The sequence below is a fragment of the Colletes gigas genome, unplaced genomic scaffold (assembly GCF_013123115.1).
Source record: "Colletes gigas isolate AHSC1104 unplaced genomic scaffold, ASM1312311v1 Colletes_gigas_Sc00022, whole genome shotgun sequence".
Classification (NCBI taxonomy): Eukaryota; Metazoa; Arthropoda; class Insecta; order Hymenoptera; family Colletidae; genus Colletes; species Colletes gigas.
This window is the reverse complement of record NW_025106651.1, coordinates 1,688,304-1,710,732: the sequence shown is the minus strand read 5'-3', so window position 1 is coordinate 1,710,732 and position 22,429 is coordinate 1,688,304. Positions and strand designations below refer to the sequence as shown.

The following is a 22,429-nucleotide window of genomic DNA, read 5'->3' as shown; positions in this document are numbered from 1 at the left end:
TCAGGCCAGAGTGTCGGAGTACAAGTTAAATAATAGTAGTTTTAACAATGAGAAAGGGCAAGAGTAAGCAACGTCGCAGGGAGCCTTGTTTCTATAAGCAGCGTCGTAGTGATCAGTTTTGGCTACATTCTCGACGTTTCTGCAACGAAAAATTGCAAATGCATAATTTGACAATTAAAACGAGCTTTGGAATACGATTGTTGGTACCTTAAAATTAGTCGAATGGCGTCTTCGATGAACGAAACTCCTGGTGGGCTCAGTAACGTTCTCGCCTCGCATATCGTCCTTAAAACGCACTCTCGTCCCGGCAAATTTTGACTGAAACAAGTTTCTTTCCATGTTTGTTTTTTTCCCCCAAGAATTTGTACAATCAATATCACTTACCTGTCCAAAGCCTCCTCGAAATTAGCGTACAGTTCTCGACGATGTCGTCGCTTGATCCACGATTGTTTCTTGAAGAAATATTTCTTTTTGTAGCTCTTGTAGTTGTCTTGGGTCGGTATAGGCCAGATAGAATCAAACTCGAAATCCAGATACCAGTTGCTGGGCAGTGGAAGTTGAATCGATTGCAGAGTGGACAGAGTCATCTAAATGAAAAAAAAAACACTGGAATCTCTTCAAGAGTTTTTCAAAAATTGCAATATAGGGCGATTCTAGGATCTGAGACAATCTGTAACGAGTTAATAACACTTTTCTATATCATCAATTGTTTTGGCCGCGAATCACTATGCCCAAATGCTTTACTGCGCGGACCGTGCGTATTACACAGCTCTTTACTGTGTTCCTTTTCCTTGTGCTCGAAGGACCACCCAAACTGGTGTTTTTAGTTACTCTTCTTAGTTGCACAAGAATATTTCTAGGTTTGTGGAGAATCGACTCGAGGTTGTAAGGCTCGATCAAACGAATCTAATTCCAAAACCTAATGATACCCTTAACCTAACTTCGGCTCTCCCTACCAAGGTAACGAAAACGCGTAGTGCTAACCGGTGGGAGGATTGGTCAATCCTTAAAGTCGTTATCTTGGCAGGGCGTTTCTTGCCGTTTGCAACATTCCCGTCCACTTAGCTGTCCAGTGTCCAGGTACATCATGCAAGGGTGAAACGTTGCTCCTTTTTAAATAAACAATTTGGGGAAAGTCAAAGTCCCCAAGAGCCCGGTGGTCTGCAGCTATGCGCTACCGCGGGTTTACGATACGTCAATCGCTATTGAGGCAAGGAAGAGCTCCAAGGATTCCAAGTCCCGTGTGGAGTTTGGAGGTTCCTCAATGATCGTATCCTAATTTGTCAAGTAAAAATGTCTCGAAGTCCTAATCCTCAAAAATAGCAGAGAAGTCACGTCCGTATCACAAAACCCTGCGAAATTAAGGTTCCTTTAGAATCCTTAACATCAATATCTTTGAAAATACTCAGCTGTCAATACTCGTCTGTTCCGTTTCATTAGATTCTCGAATCACACGTCAAAACAATTTTTTCCCCCTTCAAATCATACTGCAGAGAATTTAATATTTTTTGAAAACTGCATCCTCGAGGACTCTTTGCTCTACCAATCTTTCGTATCAATATAGAGCGATTATAGGAACTGAGACAATTTGTAACAAATTAATAACACTTTTCTATAAAATATTCAGCTGGCACTGCTCGTGTGCTCCGTTTCATTAGATTTTCGAATCATAGGTCAAAATAATTTTTGCAAATCATACTGCAGGGGATTTAAAGTCGAAACATTTATATCTACCGAAGTTGTTTAAAAACTCCATTCTCGAGGACTCTTTCGTATCATCTTTTAGAGAAAAGTTTATAGAATCGTGGACACTCGTAAACGGCACACCGCGTCGATTCACTATTATTCTCACTCGGAAGTAGTTCAGCAACCCTTTATCTTTCTTTGTCCGACACTCGACGGAACACCCGAGAGATCGTCATCTCCAGCGAGCAGTCGATTCTCGTTGGAATTAACCGCGGTCCGGTCTCCGGGACGGGCACTCGCGCGGTCGTCGAAGACGCACTTACCACGAAAGTGCTGCCCTTTGGAAACGTCAGCCTCCTGCGTCTGGAAAGGGTCTCCGTCGACCTTTGACCGAGGATGGTTAAGACGGTGTCGTTACGGTGACACCCGACGTCCCCGAGGGCCAGCTGCTCCAGGTTCAGGATCTTGGCAAGAATCAGAACGAGCCACGGGGCTCTCATTTCTCGGAATCACCGGACTGATATCAGCCGTCTCGCGGAACGAAAGACTTCACACCTCTCCTGGGAGCCGGCGACCGGGGAAGTTTTTCGGAATAGCCAGAAACATCTTTCGCCGTTACGCCCGTTCGCATTTCGTTCGCGAACTGTCCGCCACGGTCACACCAACGGACATTCACTCGATCGTAGCTGTTTGGCCATCGAATTATCGAGCCTGCCGTGGAAAAACCCTTCGTTGACTCTTGTGATCAGATACTCGAGCCAAGCTTGTTATATAATCGTGTTAGAAACTCAGCCATGAGCGTATTTCGGGGCTTAGAAGCTATTTCTGTCGGTCGTTAACACGTTCCTTGCGACTCTCATTCCCCCTCGTATTTAGTCAATCCATAAGGTATTTTTTGGGAAATTTCGAAACGATGCAAATGTAACTCATTTTACCATTTCAATCGATTTTACATTCGGTATTTACAGTTTGCATTCCGTTCAGGTAAAAGGACTCTGAAAAACACGGAACACGCCATTTGTACTTTGCGTCGATATCCATTTTTTTAAATCTTGCGTTACGAAATAAGGTTCGAATCAATCCTGTACGTGGATCAGAACGCAAATGAACGGAAACCGAGAGAATCTGCTCGTGAGTTTTACAGTTTTCGCGGTTCGATCGGTCGCGTCGTCGAGGAGAACGACTTCTTCGAGTCCGAATTCTCGGCGTTTCCGAAGGATTCTAGAAAGGAACGCCGCCTTCCATCCACGGAACGTGGCGTGGGCCGCGACTATGCAGGGATCACGGTGTCCCTAAATTTCGCAAATCTCTCGAAATATATGCGACGGCGACGTTTCCGCGTTATCCAATTTCTAGGGATCCTGACCATTCTCGTGGCTTCCATCCACGATGTAATTTCATTTTGGGCTTTCCCATCGACTCCTCGTCCGTTACCCACCCTCGGTTCCCTCCCTTCCTTTTTCACCGCCCTATCCTTACAAGTAAAGACATCGTCGGATAGTTCCTGTGAGGAGCGGAGGAATGATTTATCGAACATCCGGACACGAACTGATTTCGCTCGTCCGTACCTGCCCGATGGCCCTTAATTAAACGGGTCGCTGCATTTTAAACGGGGACAGGGAATTCCCGAAATTACGGCCGGCCAATACTTTCCCGAATAAATGAATCCTTGATGCCCTCGGCATAGCGTGAGTCTCGTTCACGGACCGACTGTAATCCCGACCGGAACTTCGACGCCGTGAATTATAGCGTAATACCAGGTTGGTCACGTTGCTACTCTAAAAATGAAACAAGTTCGCCAGATCGATCGCACAAAATCGCTTTTTTACATTTACAAATCCGTTACTTGATATATGATTATTTCTTTTTATAACCGAGAATCTGTTTGACTTTTAAAATTCAATTATAGCTCGATTTTGCACAAAATTACCGATATTAGAAGTGTACATAGTTGAGTACTTGTGAGAAAGGTACAAGTTGAGCGTAGCCCTCTGCTGGCGAGTGCGAGAAGCACCTCCACAAAATAGATTCTTATCGAATGCAATGATTTTTATCCTTTTTTCAAGGTTCAACGCGTTAAATGTTTCTTTCTTGCACTTACCAACGAGTATTAAGGGCTTCCTGGGTTCTGCAACGCATCATTTATAATACTTTTCGCGAGAAAAGACGAAGAACCGTGAAATACATATGCATTGTAGAGTCGAGAGTTACGTAGAGCGTCGTAGATCGTTTCGGAGGACACGCCATTTAGAATCCGCGATCTGGGAATCGACGTTGGGCCGCGTTAATGATGCAAACGGAAGCCTCAGCCGACGTTCTCAAAGAGAGAATTGCTCCATAGTGTGTGCACGTGCAAACACTAGAAGGCGAGATACGCGTATCCGCGACCAAAATACACACTACAACCCGCAATCTCCGGAAGGATGCGCGTTAGAGGGTGTACCGTGTATTATTCCAGTAACCACGCGATATTATTGCAAGACTAATGAATCCATTGATAGCGTTTACTCGACAGATGGTGTAACTCCTGCGCGCGAGCCTTCATTTATTTATTTGCTCAAACGAACGAGAACGTACGCCGTTGATTAGAATAATCAAATCCAATTGCGTGCTGGTATTTAGAATATATATTTCTGTACTAAATCAACAAAGAATACGATAGGCTCGGATACGAGGAAATCAATAATGGCACGATTTTATCAATCAACGTGTCTTCATTCGTTTATTAACAGTTTCGAAGATGTGGCCGATGAATATGAGTAAAATATTGAAAGTCACATTAATATATTTAATTCGAGGTTATTGCCCCAGCATCGACAAAATAAATAAATAGTACGATAGGTTTGGGTACGAGGAAATCAATAATGCCACGATTTTATGAATCAACGTGTCTTTATTCGTTTATTAACAGTTTCGAAGATGCGGTCGAAGAATATGAGTAAATTATTAAAAGTCACATTAATATATTTAATTCGAGGTTATTGCCCCAACACTTACAAAATAGGATTTTGTCATTCAATCTAACAATCGATCGTCCTTCCATTAGTCGCAGTTATTCGGAGTGCATCCCGGAAACGCTGTTTCCGGCATTAAACATCTCAGATTGGAAACAGCGAAACGGATGGCAACGAAACATTCGACGCTAGACGACATTCGACTTCCGCTTAAAGCGTTCGATAACATATTAATTTTGTAATCGTTCGGAGATAAACGTTGCAAAGGATATAAAACGCGCGTTTAATAAAAAGGAAACGCAAAGAGAACTCCTCGTGAATAATAGACAAATGTTCGCTTTCGTTCGAGTCTGTTAATAATGCCGCGAATTGATAAAGCACCGTCGCTAGTCAAACCACCGCGGGAAACTTAACTCGAGTGCTTTCGTGGGATTTTCCCGCGCACCGAGATTTCTATAGTTCGGAAAATTAAGAAGAAGGAGTCCGTTTAGAAGACGTCTGAACACCTATCTTCCATTTCGTCGCACTTCTCTCGCCGGAAATAAGCTCTCTCGTACTCGGTCACTCTGTCCGTGTCCTCGAAAGTCCCAGGTAATCTGAAGCGTGGATAACGTGGTTAAACAACAACGTGGGAACTAAAAGTAATGTGGGTGGCCAAATTGTTAGTTTAGCTTATCATTTAATATAAGAAATATTTCAAATAAGATACGAATAATTATATTTGCAAAGCTCCCAAAATCTCATACAAGCTTTGGATTATGGAATAACAGAAACTCGCAAGCAAAGGTTCGTAAAATTTAATTTCACATTATCGACTCTTCGCGTAAAATCACCCGATGCCAGTTTTATTAGAAAAGTTCAAATAACCAACAGAGTAGAATGCGGGCAATATGTAACGCCAGGAAACGTTCAATTACATAGCCCGAAAGTTTCATCAAAATCTTAGACCCGAAGTTTGGCACCTTCCCTTTGTAACTGGCGCAACATCGTCCGAGCGTCGAAGAAAGCGAGAATTTACTTCGACAAAGCGAAGTCGTAGACGGACGATGTAATCATCAAAGAAGATAGCTTGTTATGTAAATTTTCCAGGGCGAAACTTCGCGACGAGTAACGAAACGGCGAGTTTTAAACGGGCAGGCATCCCGGTAAATTCTCATCGTTCTTTCGTCCAACTTTATCCCACGGAACGAAGTACCGACGATCGTTCGAAGTATCTAAAAATACGCTGAACCTCGATCGCGTTGCTCGCGATTCACCGGCGTTATTAATTATCGAAGCGCGAACGCCTTCGAACTTTCCGTTCGATGAACAATACCCTTTCGTGGAAGTGGTAACTCGCGATTCTTCGAGCGAGCTGCGAACTTTCTTGAACGGTTATTAAAACGGAGGGAAAAGTTGTCGAAAGGAATTCCCGCGGACCTGGCAGACCGACGACGTTAAGCGTCACGGTCGTATGTCATGAATAAATTCAACGCGTTATCGAGAAAGTGTAACGCGAACGCGGCTCGTTCTAAAGTCGCTTCGCTCGGGAGCCACTTCGTCGTACTGCGGACACGACGACATTTTGATGACAGTTGTACCCCCCGACGATCCCTCTATTTCGCTTCTTTCTATCGCCCGCTTCCGTCTTCTTGTTTCTTTTGAGGTTTCAAGTTATTCCCACACCATCCTGTGATATACAAAGCTACTATCGTTAAACAGTGTTTTGTTGGACGACCAATAGGCCAAATATCGATACGTCATCGTCTGTTAGTCACAAGGTCTAAGGGTCCTCCTCCCCTACTATTGCTAAGACATATACAAGGTGGATCACCTAAGTAAGGTCACCTAAATATTTTCTCTAATTGTGGGTGTGTAACAAATATTTTGAATGCTATTTGAATGATTTGAAAAAACCATTATGTTGCAAAAATATTTTTTTCCAATGTAATTTTTTTAACATTATACAAGGTTATTAATGTTTTATGCGTATAATTGTATAATTATTATTATTGCAACGTGAAGCTGATGTAAAAATACGTTCATATACGTACATTACGTGACCTTGAAATGACCTTTGAGTTCAAAATTAAATGGAAACGAAATATTTGTTGTCTATCGAGACTTTAGAGGCGAAGGCGTCGTGCAGGAATTGCTAAATGTAAATTAAACATATTTTATATTACGAAACAACATTATGAAATTTATGATACTTTATAATTTCAAACTGCCATTGTAATAATGGCATAATTACCAAACTACCATTGTAATAATGCGAAATGGTGTCCCTCCACATAGATACATCTTTTTAAACGTAGAATAAGAGACTCTGTGACAAGCTGTCATTATTCTGTCTTTTACGTTCTCTAGCGTTGTTAGTTGTTCACCATCGACATCTTCAGAAAAATTTCTTTCAGTACATTCGAAGAGTTTGCCTTATTATTCTTTTCTTTTCTTTTTCTTTTGCTTTGAGTAACTTATTGCAAATGATAATATCGATAAACTGAGGAATTGTTTAAAAATGATCAAACTTGTGTGATGTCAAAAGCCATTCGTAGTATCATAGTAAGCATGTTTATTTATACTTACAGATTTTTACACGACGTTTTCGTTTCAAAGGCCCGGCTGGCAAAAATTTTTCGTTTCTATTTAATTTTTGAACTCAAAGGTTATTTCAAGGTCATGTAATGTACGTAGATGAACGTAATTTTTATACGCAAAAAACATCAATAACCTTATAATTTGTGAAAAAAATTACATTAGAAAAAAATATTTTTTACAATATAATAAGTTATTCTTCATAGTTGAGTTCGGCGTGAGTTCAACGTAATTGAATAAACTCTTATAATACAAAAAGAGCATTACTTGACCACCCGGATTCCAACAGTTTACTGCTAAATTCTATTACGAATTTATATTTAATACAATTTAATCAACTTACTCTTTGAATACTGTCAAACGTTTCCGACTAATTTTTTGTAGAACGAATAACAAATCGAAATATTAGATTTTTTTGTATTTCATTCCTGAATAAAATTTGCTCGACTCTGTGAGGTTTCACGAAAGAGACCACTTCAATCAGCTACTTTTCAAGTAAATTAGTTTTCACTTAATCAATCGACGTTCGATTAATCATCATTCCCCACTTCAATCTTCGAACTCGAGCTAGATCAGTCCCTTCGCTAGACATTGTTCATTCTTGTTTTTCTTTACGTTAACGAACGGTTCGATCAGTCCGCGTTTTCCATTCGAATCATTATTTTCTCACGATTCAATTTTCCATTAATCCCCTTGCCAGTTGCCAATTGATTAATCAATAACTGGGACGAGGGGTTTCAGATAGTAATTGTCAGACGCGAACATGGCGTATTGAATGACAATTTTCTCGTAAGATAAATATTTTTAAGTCTGGATTAAGAGGGTATTGAAATTGGACAAGTTGAAAGAATCTCTTTTTACTAAAAAATTACATAAAATTCATATTTTTTTGCACCGAGACACTTCCACTGCTAATACACGTGTAATTGTTGGTGCAATTAAGAATGTAGTGATTCTAAACGAAGTAACGTATTAAAAATATACAATAAAACTTTTACATACGACACTTTTTATCCGAGAAAATTGATTTACAAAATTCATAAGGTACAACATGGATAGAGTGTCTAACCATTTCTTGTTATTTCTACTTACGTTGGTATTTTTGAACATCGATCGTGGTATTACCTGTTTGTCGTTGATTTTACAGCTCCCTAAATATAATAATCTGAACTACTCGAAACAAATAATACCGTATCAACGTCAGCAGTGCTCACAAACAACAACGCAAGTAGAAATGCCTGATAATGGTCGGACATGTCAGACAAATAAAGAAATTACTTAACGCCTCTGTACTATTACTTAAAAATACATAATTTACTAATAATTTCAGTTGATAATTATCAGATATTTGGATGGAAACATAAAGTCTGGGTTGCTTTGCGAGTTGGGTCTCGTCTCAGGAATAATAATTCCGTTTCTCGATTTAGAGATACTCACGTGAACACAGCGTGCAGAATCTCCTCGAAGAAGGTGGCTCTACCAATTTCTGTTTGACTTCTGGCGGCAGCCCTGCAGATTGCCTTGAGAACGCAGGCCCTTCCGTCCTTGCCCTGACTTCGCAAGAGAATACGTTAGTTAGAGGGGCGCGGTACCGAGATCGTTTATCACTATCATCCTCGTTATCGTCGTCAGGCTGTTCGTGAGTCGGCGGTCTATTCATTAAGTTCGCGATAATAGCGTCGAGCGTTGATACCGGCGAGTGGTTCGGTGTAAACCGACGAAGGTTTACAAGGACCCACTCCGCCCTTTCCAGCAAGCCCCGTACCCAGTCCCCGCCGGTTACCTCGGGAACCAAACACTGGCAATTATGGAGTACGATGCTCCGCTATCAGGATTGGAATAATGCAATTGCCGTGTTTCATTGCGAACAGGAAATCCGCGGAGCAATCATGGGAGACGCGTTCGAAAGCAACACGATCTCTTTTACCGTGCTTCGCGGGAACGATACCCCCAGATAGGAATATAACGGAAACAATAATGAAATAAACAGTAATCTTCCCACTGTCAATTCTTCCGTTTTAAGAAAACAAAACGAAGCGTATCCGTTGAAAGTTTCATTCGTTAAATAAATAAACGGAGAACTTTTCCTTCTCCCAATGCAGAGTAAAAGTTCCAGTTAAACAGGAACGCCCAAGTTTCGACGATGGAGTCGAACGAATGATACCAACGAGAAAACTAATTAAGCTAGGGATTAAGGCTAGCTGTTGTATCTCATTCACTGTCCTCTTCGAGTAGCCAGTTTTGTGTTCAACTTTCAAGAATTCTCTATAATTAACCGTTCCTGAATTTTGGACATAACGCGATACTCTGTTAGAAAATCTGCTGTTGTAGGAGTCGGAGCTATCGATGTTACTGTTTTCCTGAATTACTTCACGGTTCTTCGACCAAAACTTTGAGCTACTTGGAGGTACCGCGCGCATTCAGTTAAGAAGCCGCAGACGGAACAATGGCGAACGATTAACGCGATGAAGTAACTGCATAGCGCGCAAACCATCGCGAGATATCTGGGTCTATGGTGTCCTCGACAGTTTACGAAGAACGCTCGTGCAATTCCCGAGCAAAAGAGTCGCTTAGATCTACGCGGGACGTCGCACAGTTGGACGGAACGCGTTCGCAATAAAAATAAATTACCGCCATTCTTTAAAATCTCTACGTAAAACGTAATTAGTTTTAGCTTTTGTGCACTTGAAACTGCCAAGTTAACGAACTAACGACTGAACGGCTTCATTTTTCTGCATCTACGTATACTAGAGTTCCGATTATTTACTCCGGCTATTCTTCGATAAATGTTACGGATTATATTTCACACAAACGAAGAAATCACAGTTGCATGCATCCAACAGTGACGTCGATACTAAACAGTTGACGGATAAAGCGTAGGAATTTTATATATTTTATGTTTTATTAATAAATTACTAGATTATCCATGGTTGTGTTTATTAAAAATCAAACGCGAAATTCTAAGAAAAATCGACAGGTGCTGCAATTTTTCAAAGAAATTAACAAATTTCAAATCGTTCTAAAAAAATTATTTTCGGTTTTGGGGGTCAATTACAATCATTTTTGGTCAAAAAACATACCCCCGAAATCCTATTCAGTTTCGAGAAAAAAATTCCTTAGTGAAAATATAATTTCAGATCAGACATATTGCCCTGAAATTTCCTCCTGAACGGATTGGACGATTTTAATGTTTGAAAATGTAAACAACGCGTATTTTGGTGAAGAATATGTACACATTCCAAAAATATTCGAAAAGTTGTTCCTTAACTCCGTAAAGTGAGTAAAACCCCATAAAAATGGTCCAATTTTCAAAGGACCATAACTCCTAAAATAGTGAATATATTTGAAAGAAAAATTTTTTCTGATGTAGAGCCCATAGATACCTAGATGTAAGTATTAGACAACTTTTCTGTATAGCGCCATCAAATTTATTAAAAATTAAAAACGAATTTTTAAGAAAAATTGACAAAGGGGTAGGTGCCTAATTTTTCGACAAAAAAAAATTTTTTCAAATCGTTCTAAAAAAATTATTTTCGGTTGGGGACATCAGTTACAAACATTCTTGATGAATAGACATACCCTCGAAATCCTATCCACTTTCGAGAAAAAAATTCAGTAAGTGGACAAATTTTTCGTCTAAATTAAAAAATTTCAAATCATTGTAAAAAAATTATTTTCTGTTGCGGGAGTCAATTACAATCATTTTTGGTTAATAGACATATCCTCGAAATCCTACGCACTCTCGAGAAAAAAATTCTTTATTGAAAATATAATGTGTGGTTAGAAATGTTTCTGTAATTTCATTTTTTCTCACTTTCTATGGTTATAAATATTAGGACACTTGACCCTAAACGTCAATATTTAGATTATCGTAATTTTGCGGTAGGATGTCATAAACTAATATTTCTGGAATTATTTTATAGGCTGTAAAGATTAAATTATTATAAAATGTTCTACTCTATTTTAAAGGAACGTCGTCTTACAAATAAAAATATTACGCCTGTCGATTTACAATTTGTAATTCGTCATTATTTCTACACATCGAGGAGTGATAGCTTTCTGGTTGGAATAATATTCGTAAAATATTTCTGGTTGCCATGATTTATAATTGCGGCAGTTTCGACTGCAATAAAAACGAAAACAATTCCGTTTTATATAGAAATATTTAAATAAATTGCTTATCGAACGCGTTTGGACGCATAATCTTCACCGACATCAGTCGCTTGTTTTCCCACGCGACCATTGTGCGTCGTCGAGAGCGAATAAGCGAACGCGGAACGTAAAGATTAATTCCGACTGCCATTTATCGATGCCACCCGAATTCCGATGCAGCAATTTGACAAATGGTTACCAATATCGGGTAATCGATGATATTTATGCAAGCAGTATGCCATGCTCGCCCACACACGGCCGCGTAGAATGGCTGTTTTAATCGATCGATAATGCCTCCTTTCGAGTAACGCATTCGAGTAATGCACCCCTTCGGGCATCGAGAGAAATCTCCCTCATTTGTCAATACTCGAACGGTCCCGGATGCTTCTTGCACAGTTTAATGTTCCGCGTACAGGGTGCTTCAAAACGCGAGAACGGCTTTTCCATCGTCTGTTAGCCTCTCGTTGTCTCGAGATGGACTCCCATTTTATTTCGTTTCGCTCGATCCTCCGGTTCGACGGTGCTTCTAACGATCGTGCTTCTATTCCCCTATGACATTCCAATTTCACGTAAATACCTTCTAAATACTAATACCCTACTGAATACTCGAATGCTTCCATAACGAAAACGCAGTTGTGTGTTGGGATGAAACTTGGAGCTCCGATTTAATCTCTTTAAGAGCGAGCTATTTAATCTGAAACGTGCAAAAGTTCCAACGGTTCGTTCATCGTTTCGGTGGCAATTTACTTTCAACTTATCAACATTCGAATCTCTTCCCCTTTCACAACGTTTTCCTATGTTTAAATCATACACGGTTCCTCGCGGCTCGAATGGAATCATTACTCGTGCGTGTAACACAAAGTCGATTCGAAGGAGGCCCCTTGAGCGCCCGAAATCTCGAAACGACACTCGAAACAGACGAAAGGGTCCGCTTTATCGGCGAACTCGATTCAGAGCGTACAATCGCAGCGAATCTGTGAAAAGTCTCTGCCCTTTTGTCGCGGCGGGTTTAGGTTTACAGCGGCGAGAGAAACGCCCGTTGGACGCTCGTGTTCGGTCAGCGTGGCTTTTGTTTCGTCCGGCAGCTTTCGTTCAGCGCGCGAAGAGGAGCGAGAAGAAAGCGATCCGGGCGGTGAAAGGCGGGTAAAAAGCGTTTGCGCGATCGTTTGCCCGTTCTTTTTCCCTAAAACGGAGGTCAACGTGTTTTTGTGCGGGCTCGACGAAGGGCGAAGGGCCACTTAACCCGCCGTCAGGGCCTCTCATTGTCGTTTTTCGACGATTATATTAGAACGAGGCAGGGGGGGTCTCCTCTATCGACGATAAAAATTCGAGACCGGCTTGGTTGTTTTGCATCTAGGAGAGACCTCTTCACCACACACCCCTTCCCGCCGAAAATCAAGAGGCCCTTGGGTATGGAACAATGCCGCGAGCCCCCTTCCGAAGTATACTCGACGCGGACTTTCTTTGCCAGCGAGACAATACTCCGTAGCCGTGTAAACCGACTCGCGAAACGGTCGCGTTGGGGGGGAAAAAAATTGCTCTTCGAACGGTGGTTTTCGTAGGAGGAACGAGGCGAAGGAAACGAGAGGCCTCGACGAGAACTTGATCCCGATTCGCGTCAATTATAAGCCGACTTTAAGTTTTCTTTAACCCCTTACGCTTACGCTTTTGATCCCAATTGGTTTATTTATTTTTCATTTGCCAAGCAATTCACGAGTCACTGTAATTTTGTCGGCGGAGTTAGCAAATGATTAAGAATCAGGATTTTTATTAAGAAAGTCGAAGTGAGATAAATATGCATTTGTATTTGGGTGGTTCCGTTTAAACGACCCAGTTTGCATAGTCGTAGAAATGTCCAGATCGGTGATTTTTAATCATCGAGTCGAGAAGTCAGCAATACTGTGCCGACACTATGTCCTTTTAGAAGGATTTAAATATATCGTCGCTTTGTTTCTGCGCTAGGCAAATAATATTTTTAAATGATAGCAACGGAGAATTCAGCCTTATCTGGGTTAATGAATTTCCAATGTTTACTGTTTTTGAAATTTTCACTGTAATTATCCATTGTTCGGAACTGTATTATACTCATTTTTCATGAAAGTGTGACACAGGATTAACAAGATTAAGAATTTTCAACCACGACAGAATTCATTCTTGGGTTTAATTGCTTTCGTAAATCATTGAAGATAAAAGAAAGTATGACAATGCTTTAGTATGAACTTACAAAAAAATTAGTAATATTTTAAGGGTAGAATCTGATAAATTTGCATAGTGGATCGTATGCGTGTATGTAGGGTGTATCGTAGTAATGTCAAAAATTTGTATTCTTTCAAAAATAAGAGTTATGTATGACAAAATTCTATTTCAAATTTTCGATTTACTTTTATTTAAAGAATTATTACCAATGATAACTTATTTCGATACCTCGATACTTCGGAATTGATACTTATCAGGATTAATAAGCACTTAGTTAGATTGAATTTAGTAGTCTTTGGATACTCACGTGCTCAATAGCGATTGCATTTTGCGAAAGAGATCTCTTCTGCTTCGACGATGATAATCATCTGGACCTTTGCGTGACAACATACTCTCGCTGGGCAACTCCCATGCTTGGCCAGCGGTGATTCCAATGGTGGACAATCCGTATGGTTTTGCATAGTTGTTCATAGTCAAGCAGTACACCAACTGGGTGATCAAATGTATCAAATTCAAAGGGAGCCATTTTCATTGAGAGGAGTGGCTAGATAAGTTCAATGAATGCAAACTTGGTATTTGGATCTGGACCATTTGCACTCGAACATCAGAGTATTTAGAGAATTCTTGACAAAATTGTCGGAGTAATACGTTCTGATATTTCAAATTTGTATATTCAAAGTCACTCGAAGATCATGTTGTTGCAGATAGTTAATATTTACTAAATAACAGCAAAAAAGTGCAAGATTATACCAATAATATTATACAAAATCTTTTCGAACTTTGTCATTCATGACACGTAATTCACACTGTACATTTTTATTAAATTTAGTAAAAATCTATAATTTGAGACAGATAATCGACATTCCTTGCAATTAAGTTTGATTTAACTGTTGTCAAACAATTAAATTGTCATCACGAAATAAATCTTGATAAAAGAATATAAAATAAGAACTTTGGTACTTCGTTGAACGAGAATTTAGAAGGCCTTGTCATTCATGGCAAATAGTTCACGCTGTACATTTTTATTAAGTAAAAATCTATAATTTGAGACAGATAATCGACATTCCTTGCAATTGAGTTTGATTTAACTGTTGTCAAATAATTAAATTGCCATCACGAAATAAATCTTGATAAAAGAATATAAAATAAGAACTTTGGTACTTCGTTGAACGAGAATTTAGAAGATCTTGTCATTTATGACAAATAGTTCACGGTGTACATTTTTATTAAATTTAGTAAAAATCTATAATTTGAGACAGATAATCGACATTCCTTGCAATTAAATTTGATTTAACTGTTGTCAAACAATTAAATTGCAATCACGAAATAAATCTTGATAAAAGAATATAAAATAAGAACTTGTACGGTTCTTCGTTGAAAGAAAATTTAGAAGACCTTGTCATTCATGACAAATAGTTCACACTGTATATTGCTATTAAGTAAAAATCTATAATTTGGGACAGATAATCGACATTCCTTGCAATTAATTTTGATTTAACTGTTGTCAAATAATTAAATTGCCATCACGAAATAAATCTTGATAAAAGAATATAAAATAAGAACTTTGGTACTTCGTTGAACGAGAATTTAGAAGATCTTGTCATTTATGACAAATAGTTCACGGTGTACATTTTTATTAAATTTAGTAAAAATCTATAATTTGAGACAGATAATCGACATTCCTTGCAATTAAATTTGATTTAACTGTTGTCAAACAATTAAATTGCAATCACGAAATAAATCTCGATAAAAGAATATAAAATAAGAACTTGTACGGTTCTTCGTTGAAAGAAAATTTAGAAGACCTTGTCATTCATGACAAATAGTTCACACTGTATATTGCTATTAAGTAAAAATCTATAATTTGGGACAGATAATCGACATTCCTTGCAATTAATTTTGATTTGTCTGTTGTCAAACAATTAAATTGCCATCACGAAATAAATCTTGGTAAAAGAATATAAAATAAGAACTTGTACGGTACTTCGTTGAACGAGAATTTAGAAGTATAGTTTGCACAAGTAATATTTTACAATTTACGTCACGCAGCCCACGATTTTGCAATTTGTATAAAGCACACCCAGCACCGTCTACTTTTGTATTCCAATTTCACGAACGGTTAATTATTAATTTCGTCCAATTACTGACGTTCGTCGCAGCGACGCGGGGTCCTTTTATCACTTAAATTTTACATGCTGGCGTTTTCAATGACGAAGAGGTTTCCCGGCCGGAACGACGCCGCTACTTCGGGCCGTGTCGGTTATTAGAAATTATTAAGCCATCGTTTACAGCGCAAGTTTGCCGAACTTGCCTCGACGAAGCATTTCGAGGACACCGACGGTGTAACGTTATGTTTTTACGATGAAAGCGCGGGGTCGGAGGCAGAGAAAAATATGAACGTACAGAGTATATAGGAAAACGTGTCTCGGATATGAGAGCTTGACTAAACAAGGGCAGGGTCTGTTTCGAGGGCGAAACACTGGAGACTTTTTGAATTTTTATATTCAATTCATTTAACGACTTTATTCTCCGTAACGAGGGTGAACAAAGTATACTTTAACATTTTAACTTTTTCGCTGAGGTACCTATGCAAGTGTAGTTTTTCCAAAAAATATTTCTACAATTAGACAGAAAGCTCAAAGCATTTCAAGTCCTTAAGAATTTCGGAAAAAATTAAATTATAATGTCATAGAAGTTGGATAATGGAAGGAAAATAATGCACTAAGTAAGTAATTATAATATTACATTATACTTATTACCTGTTTGTTGTGTTATTTTCACTGCATCTGTCAATTTTTATAATCGTATATTAGTAAACTAAATGAGTAAATAAATAAATTGTACAATAAGATTTTTGAAAACATTTGTGAAATCGAAGATCAGAAACTGCGATATTGCATTTATTAGTGTTTTAACGCGTTAAAAAATAGTAAAAACATTTTATACACAGTTAATGCTCCAAATTGTATATTTTTGCTCTAGTCCAACTGTAATAATATTCGAAGAGGGTTCAATGTTCGCGTTCAAGGAAGGTCGAAGAATTTTATCAGGAAGTTCCACTCACTTGAACGTTGCTTCCTCGAGGAAAGACCAGGTATTTCGCATCGAATTCCCTTTTGGACCGGTCGATGGTTTCATTCGTCGGTTGCAGCGATGTTATCGCGTTCGATATATGGAAGAATTTGATTGCCAGAACGAGGAACAATGGATACGCCGCTGGCATCCCGTTAAACTTCGGTGAATTGCTTCGGTCAACGGGAGAGGATTTGTCCGACCAGTTTACCTGGTCAGAGACGCTAAGTGACAGGAACTGTCGGATGATATAATAACGGGTAACGGTGGTTGAAATGTTTAGGACCGTTTAGCGAAAAGTTTATAGCCGAATCGTTAAACTACTTTAAATTAGTCGTTAAAATACGAGCGAGTACAAATTGCACGTGGTTTTCAGCTGTTCCCCGTTCGCGCGTGAAAGAATCTTCCGGGAATTTTATTTCCTCGTATTTCTACAGCCATCGTGGACTTTGTAGAATAATGACAAGAGATTTTCTAGCGGCTCTAAATTATATCTCGGGACGTTAATAGATAAGATATACATTGTACTTGGAGTGTCTCAGAAAGTACTGAAAATGTTTAGCATTACAAAATTAAAAAAAAATATTTTAAATTTATATGTATTTATAATTTATATTTTAATGGTTTGCTAAAAGTTTTCATTCATCAGAGATTTGTGACGAGTTTAGAGAGACCTCTATAGGTTACTCTATAGGAAACTAAAGTTTGCTGGAATTATTATTAAATACTCGAGGATTTTTGAATGGGAGATATTTTATGGGACACTTTAACATTTACGGGCGGTGCAATTGAAATGTAATGGTTCAACTTTTCGAGCAACTACAAGCTCCGGGAACAGGAGGGAACTGTATTGCTCCTGGCAGATGAATTATTAGAAACATCGAAGCGAAGGTTGAACGTTTGCACTCGTATAGAAAAATTGGTGCATTTATCACGATACACTGGCACGAAAGTGGATCCACTTAACGAAAGATTAATCTTTATCAGCCGTTATCGTTCGCAGATCTAATCTTGCAAAAACTACCAACTCGTTGAAACTTTCATAAAATCAAGCAACCTGAAACTCCACTTAAAAGTATGCCCCGACGGTTCAATAAAACAATACGGTTCGCACGACTATTAATTTTATCGGACGCAGGATTACAATCTTCGCGAATCATTCCTTCTTTATATAGTTTTTTAAAAACATAGAGATTATCATTTCTATCATTATCGCAGCAATCTCACTTTACACGTATTTTGTTACTACTTTTCAACTTTAAGGGGGGAGTCTCATGTGAGACCTCAAAAATATCAATTTTTTTTTGCTTCATTTTTTGAAAGTATATATATTTAAGAATGTATTGTTAAATTTTGAGAAATAAATGTTAAGTATTGTGGATTGCAGAACATTACACCTAACCCAGACATTACTGTTTCGAAAGATTTACGACAGGGTCAAGAGACATCTGCTGATATTAAAAGTTGAAATTTGAGTGTTTTTGTCATGTAGGTGGCAATATTCTGGAAGGAATTCTATATTGAGCTGAGATTGATGACCATGATCTTGCAGACTTTAAATGCGTTTCTCTCGAAACGTTACTTTCTTAACTGGCGTAGATAAAATCTCAAAAACTATACATTCGAGTGCTTTGAAATTTTTACACGTTGTTCCACATACTAACAGTTCTCGCCCAGTTCTTGCTCATAGTTCTTGCCCAAAATAAAAAATGTTATAATGACTTTATCATATCTTTTTTATTAAAAAGTTGCAAAAGAAACGACGAAATTTTGCAATTTTTACTTTAAGCTTTCACCATTTTGTCAATTTGCAACATAAATTAATTATTTTGGTACGGGCGATAACTGTAAGTCTACCTAATAAAAATTTTTTTGATTTTCTTGATTTAGTCAACCTTGAGAGCTGCAATCACGTACGCCAGTGTTTAAACACATGTTTACTGTAGACATGGTAACAACATTAAAAGTTAATAAAAATTAATAAAAAAACTATCTTGTATTCCCAAAGGATAGCTAAGTAAACTGCAAAAAAGAATCATAACGTCAGATATAACATTTCCTTAAAAAAAATTAAGAAAAATGGTTCAATTTTCTATCATTTACATGAGACTCCCCCCTTAAGGGAAAAACCATTGTCTAGATCAAAATCACCCTTTCTTTGTGTCTATGTAATATCTAGTTTATTTATTTTAATTACAGTGGTTGTAAAAATCAGTTTAGACAATTGTGGGTAAATATAGAAGAAAGCAAAATGAATTATCGTTGTATAGGGAGTGGCTCTTTTGTGCGAAGAATCAAAAGGGTGCTTGAAATTGGGAAAAAATTAGTCGAGGCACCGTTTCTCTTTGAAATAGTAATCGACGGTCGTCCGTAAAACGCGACCAGTGGAATAAATTAATACAAATGAATTTCGTCGGGGGTTGGCGGCATAAATAGCGAAATAGCCGAACAGTAAAGAGGATTGGGCCACAGTGTCAGCGTGCCGACTGAATTATCGAGATATCGTCCGACGTGAAATTAATACTATAGAAAGAGGGCCGCGGATCATTGTCCTCGGATCACCAAGTAATTAGAATGATGGGATCGTCGTTCGCGTTCGCCAGGGGTCATGAAATTTTACGGCGGACCTCGTGGACCGTCGGGCGAAAATATAATTGGAACACTCGACGTTGTAAAAAAAAACGGAATTGCAGATTTTTTAGCGGAGGCGATAATTTTTCTCTCGCGTTCCGCCCTCCCACTCCGCCGCCCCGTTGCCCACCGCCCGGCGTGATCGAAATTTAACATAGATCGGGTCGTCTTTAATTTCTCGCCGAAAAAATCTAACTGCGGCGATTATTTTTTTGTTTTATTTCCGTTTCGGTTGGCGCGACGTCGAGCATACCGCGTTAAATTAAAAATTGAAACGCGAATTAATGTTTTACCAAGTGTTTTGTTTGCGTTCACAATTATTGAATCTCATGGCACGTGCATCGGTTATCGGTTCAGAGCATAAATTTCTGCGTATTTTGCTACGTACATCGAACAAACCGAAGGGATACCATTTATTTTTTATAATCGATGGTTCTCCATTATTATTTCTACTTTTGATTTTGTTTCGATAAAATTTGAGTGGTTTACAGGCAAAACGTCGTGGAAGCGCATATTGGATTTTATTTTTTCATTTAGATAACAAAATATTTGAATAGAATGTTTTGTTTACGTGTTTATTTATTCTTGAAAATGATATACACATTTTTATGTAACAAAAAGCTTAATATTTAAAAAGTTACATGTTAGAACATAAGTAGTATTTACATTTACGTTGCTACGTGGCAGCCACGATGTAAAGTTGTCATAATTAAGACAGTTTTTCTGTTTCAATCTGTTATTGTAAAAAAATAACATGCTCTCTTTTCAAATAGTCTGCAGAGTTTTTAAACTTAATTTTAGATCGTTTTCTACCCAATCGTCGTCTTCTTCAAGCCTCAGTAACTTCATTTACATTTCGAATTAGTTAGACTTTATACTTGCAAAAGGTTTTAAAGAGATAGGATTTCATCGACCCGAAAAATATGAATATTCCCTTACGGGATTTTTATTAGAGCTATTAAATATCTATCTCTGTATTCCTTTCCCGCCACCATCCTCGTTCCATAACAAAAACATGGCGTCGTCATCCGATTCTGCGCGATTTCATAGTAAAATTTATAACACCGGCAGTGTTGATTTTTCCAACATCCTTTTTAAATACATTTTCTGCTTTCCCCCGTTGAATTCTTTTTTCCATGTTTCCTGAAAGCGATGGATTATGCTTTGTTCAAACTTCATTTCGTACGAAGTTCACCGGACCGTACGTTAGCGTATTAATAAAACGTTGTCAGTGTGTTTAGCGTAATGCTTGCTGGTTAAATATTGGACATTTAAATAACGACGCCGACGTTTTTTTTTCTTTTTTCATCCCCGTTTCCCTCCCACTGTTCCCGTTTACAAAAGAGCCGGAGCACCGCACTCGGCCGCGGCACTCTACCGAAATGAACTATAAATTCCCCGGCACTCGGTTGACCATTTTGTTAATGCAAAATGAATTACGCGCCGCCGCGGCGCTGCGACAGCCGGTGAAATATATTCGCTGAAAGGTCGGCTGGAAAATCTTCGAAATTCGCCGGCGAAAGCGTAAATTGAAATTAAGAGGTCGAAAGGATCGCGCTGGAAATTTTCGTTCGATTCGATAAGTCGAAAAATATTAGCCTCCATTCCTTCCCGTGGAACCGAATCTAACGAAATTCCTTTTTCATAAATCAACTCCATTTGTTAATCCTTCGACACCAACGCGTCCCAGAGCTCGTAACAGCATCTTTTATTTACAAATAGCTTCACAAACAACCGCTTTTAAAATATCGTTTAGAATTTTTAACGTACAATGTCATTTTGCCGCCATTTAACTTTATGACTCTTTATACGTACAATGAATTTTTCAATATTCACTCCTATTCTTATTGTTTGTTTTCTGAGAACAATATGTTGTCTGTCTTGCGTATCTCGATCGGGCATCTAACCGGTTGTATGGGTAATATTTGTTTGTAAAAAACCAAAAGGCATCAAATTTTGGTTAAGTTCCAATGTAAATAGGAATAGGAAGGATGAAAGAAGAGAATTTTCTGTTCCACTGTCTTAGAACAGTCTAACAATCCATATTAAATATAGTCAAACTTCATATGTATGCAGTTCCGAAACTATTAGTGTTTTATCAATAATTGAATCACTGTAAGAAGTGGCAAGACCTCCCCTTTAATGTAGTTTTTGGTTTTTGTCGATACGACTTTTCATTTCGGAGATATCGTAATTTAAGTGAAGGGGTGATTTTTAAAATTCCACTCTTCGTCTATTAACGCGTATTAAAAATACTAAAACTTTAGATGCGTGCAGTTCCGAAACTACTAGCGTTTTATCAATTAATAAGGCATTAATATAAAAGGTAATTATTTTAATTCGACTATCTCTGTCTCCGTCTAACGCGTCGGACCTCCTTCTCGCACGTTGACCCACTAACCGAGTGACCGAGCGACGTCATGTTTACTATTTACTACGAGCACGTGCGGTCAACGACCTCGACAAGCCCGTAGTAGGAAAGTAAACAAACGAACTAATTATGCTATCGACTTGTTCGAACGCTCATTTTAAAGGGCATTTCACCCTCTATCCTGTGAATCATTAGCAATCATTCTAATTTATGCTACCTTCTATGTTTAGGTAAATAAACAAAGTAGTTTCAACAATTCCTATTGATTATACGACTGTTATAAATTCTTTATTTAAAAACAAACGAAAGATCTAGTAGTTCCACGCGCGAAGTTCGTGGTTTGTCGAGGTAGTTTCCTTGTTGTTCGGGGCAAACAAAATATTCGAGTGGACAGGGGTCTCGTTTAAATAGCGTCATTATCGTAAACTCCCCTTGTTAGATAGTTTTAATATCGTCGACTAAAGAACTCGTTCGGTACGATTTACTCTCGCGGCCGGGCAAACAGTTGCGAGCGGCAACGTCCACCGCACTTTACGCTTTCGTTGTAACAAATGTATCCGCGCGATGATCCCGCGGAACTTGGCAACGGTCGGCCGCGTGTTTCGCTGGACCAGAAGATTATGCGGGGACGCAGTGGGGCGCAGGTTGAAAGATCGCCAGACCTCGGGCTGGCGGCCAGGAAAACTTCAGAAGCGTTTCGTCGGAGGCAGCGGCGGCACGTCCGTCGGCGTTGCACACGCATACGAACGCGTCGGATTCCGGGAGTCGACGGGGTGCCTCTTGGCCAGCC

At 38.8% G+C, this 22,429-nt stretch overlaps 2 protein-coding genes across 2 annotated transcripts; both read right to left on the bottom strand.

Moving 5' to 3' along the window:
- Positions 1-2,186, bottom strand: LOC122401146. The gene is made up of 4 exons (XM_043403105.1): positions 2,010-2,186; positions 385-587; positions 208-318; positions 1-139 (listed from the first exon to the last, which is right to left on the bottom strand). Exons 1-4 carry the CDS (start codon positions 2,184-2,186, stop codon positions 1-3), a joined length of 630 nt encoding a protein of 209 aa, XP_043259040.1.
- Positions 2,187-5,127: 2,941 nt separating this feature from the next.
- On the bottom strand, positions 5,128-16,788 carry LOC122401145. Its single transcript, XM_043403104.1, has 4 exons — positions 16,630-16,788; positions 13,873-14,054; positions 8,655-8,771; positions 5,128-5,236 (listed from the first exon to the last, which is right to left on the bottom strand). The coding sequence occupies exons 1-4, from the start codon at positions 16,786-16,788 to the stop codon at positions 5,128-5,130; spliced, it is 567 nt and encodes a 188-aa protein (XP_043259039.1).
- Between the last annotated feature and the right edge of the window lie 5,641 nt (positions 16,789-22,429).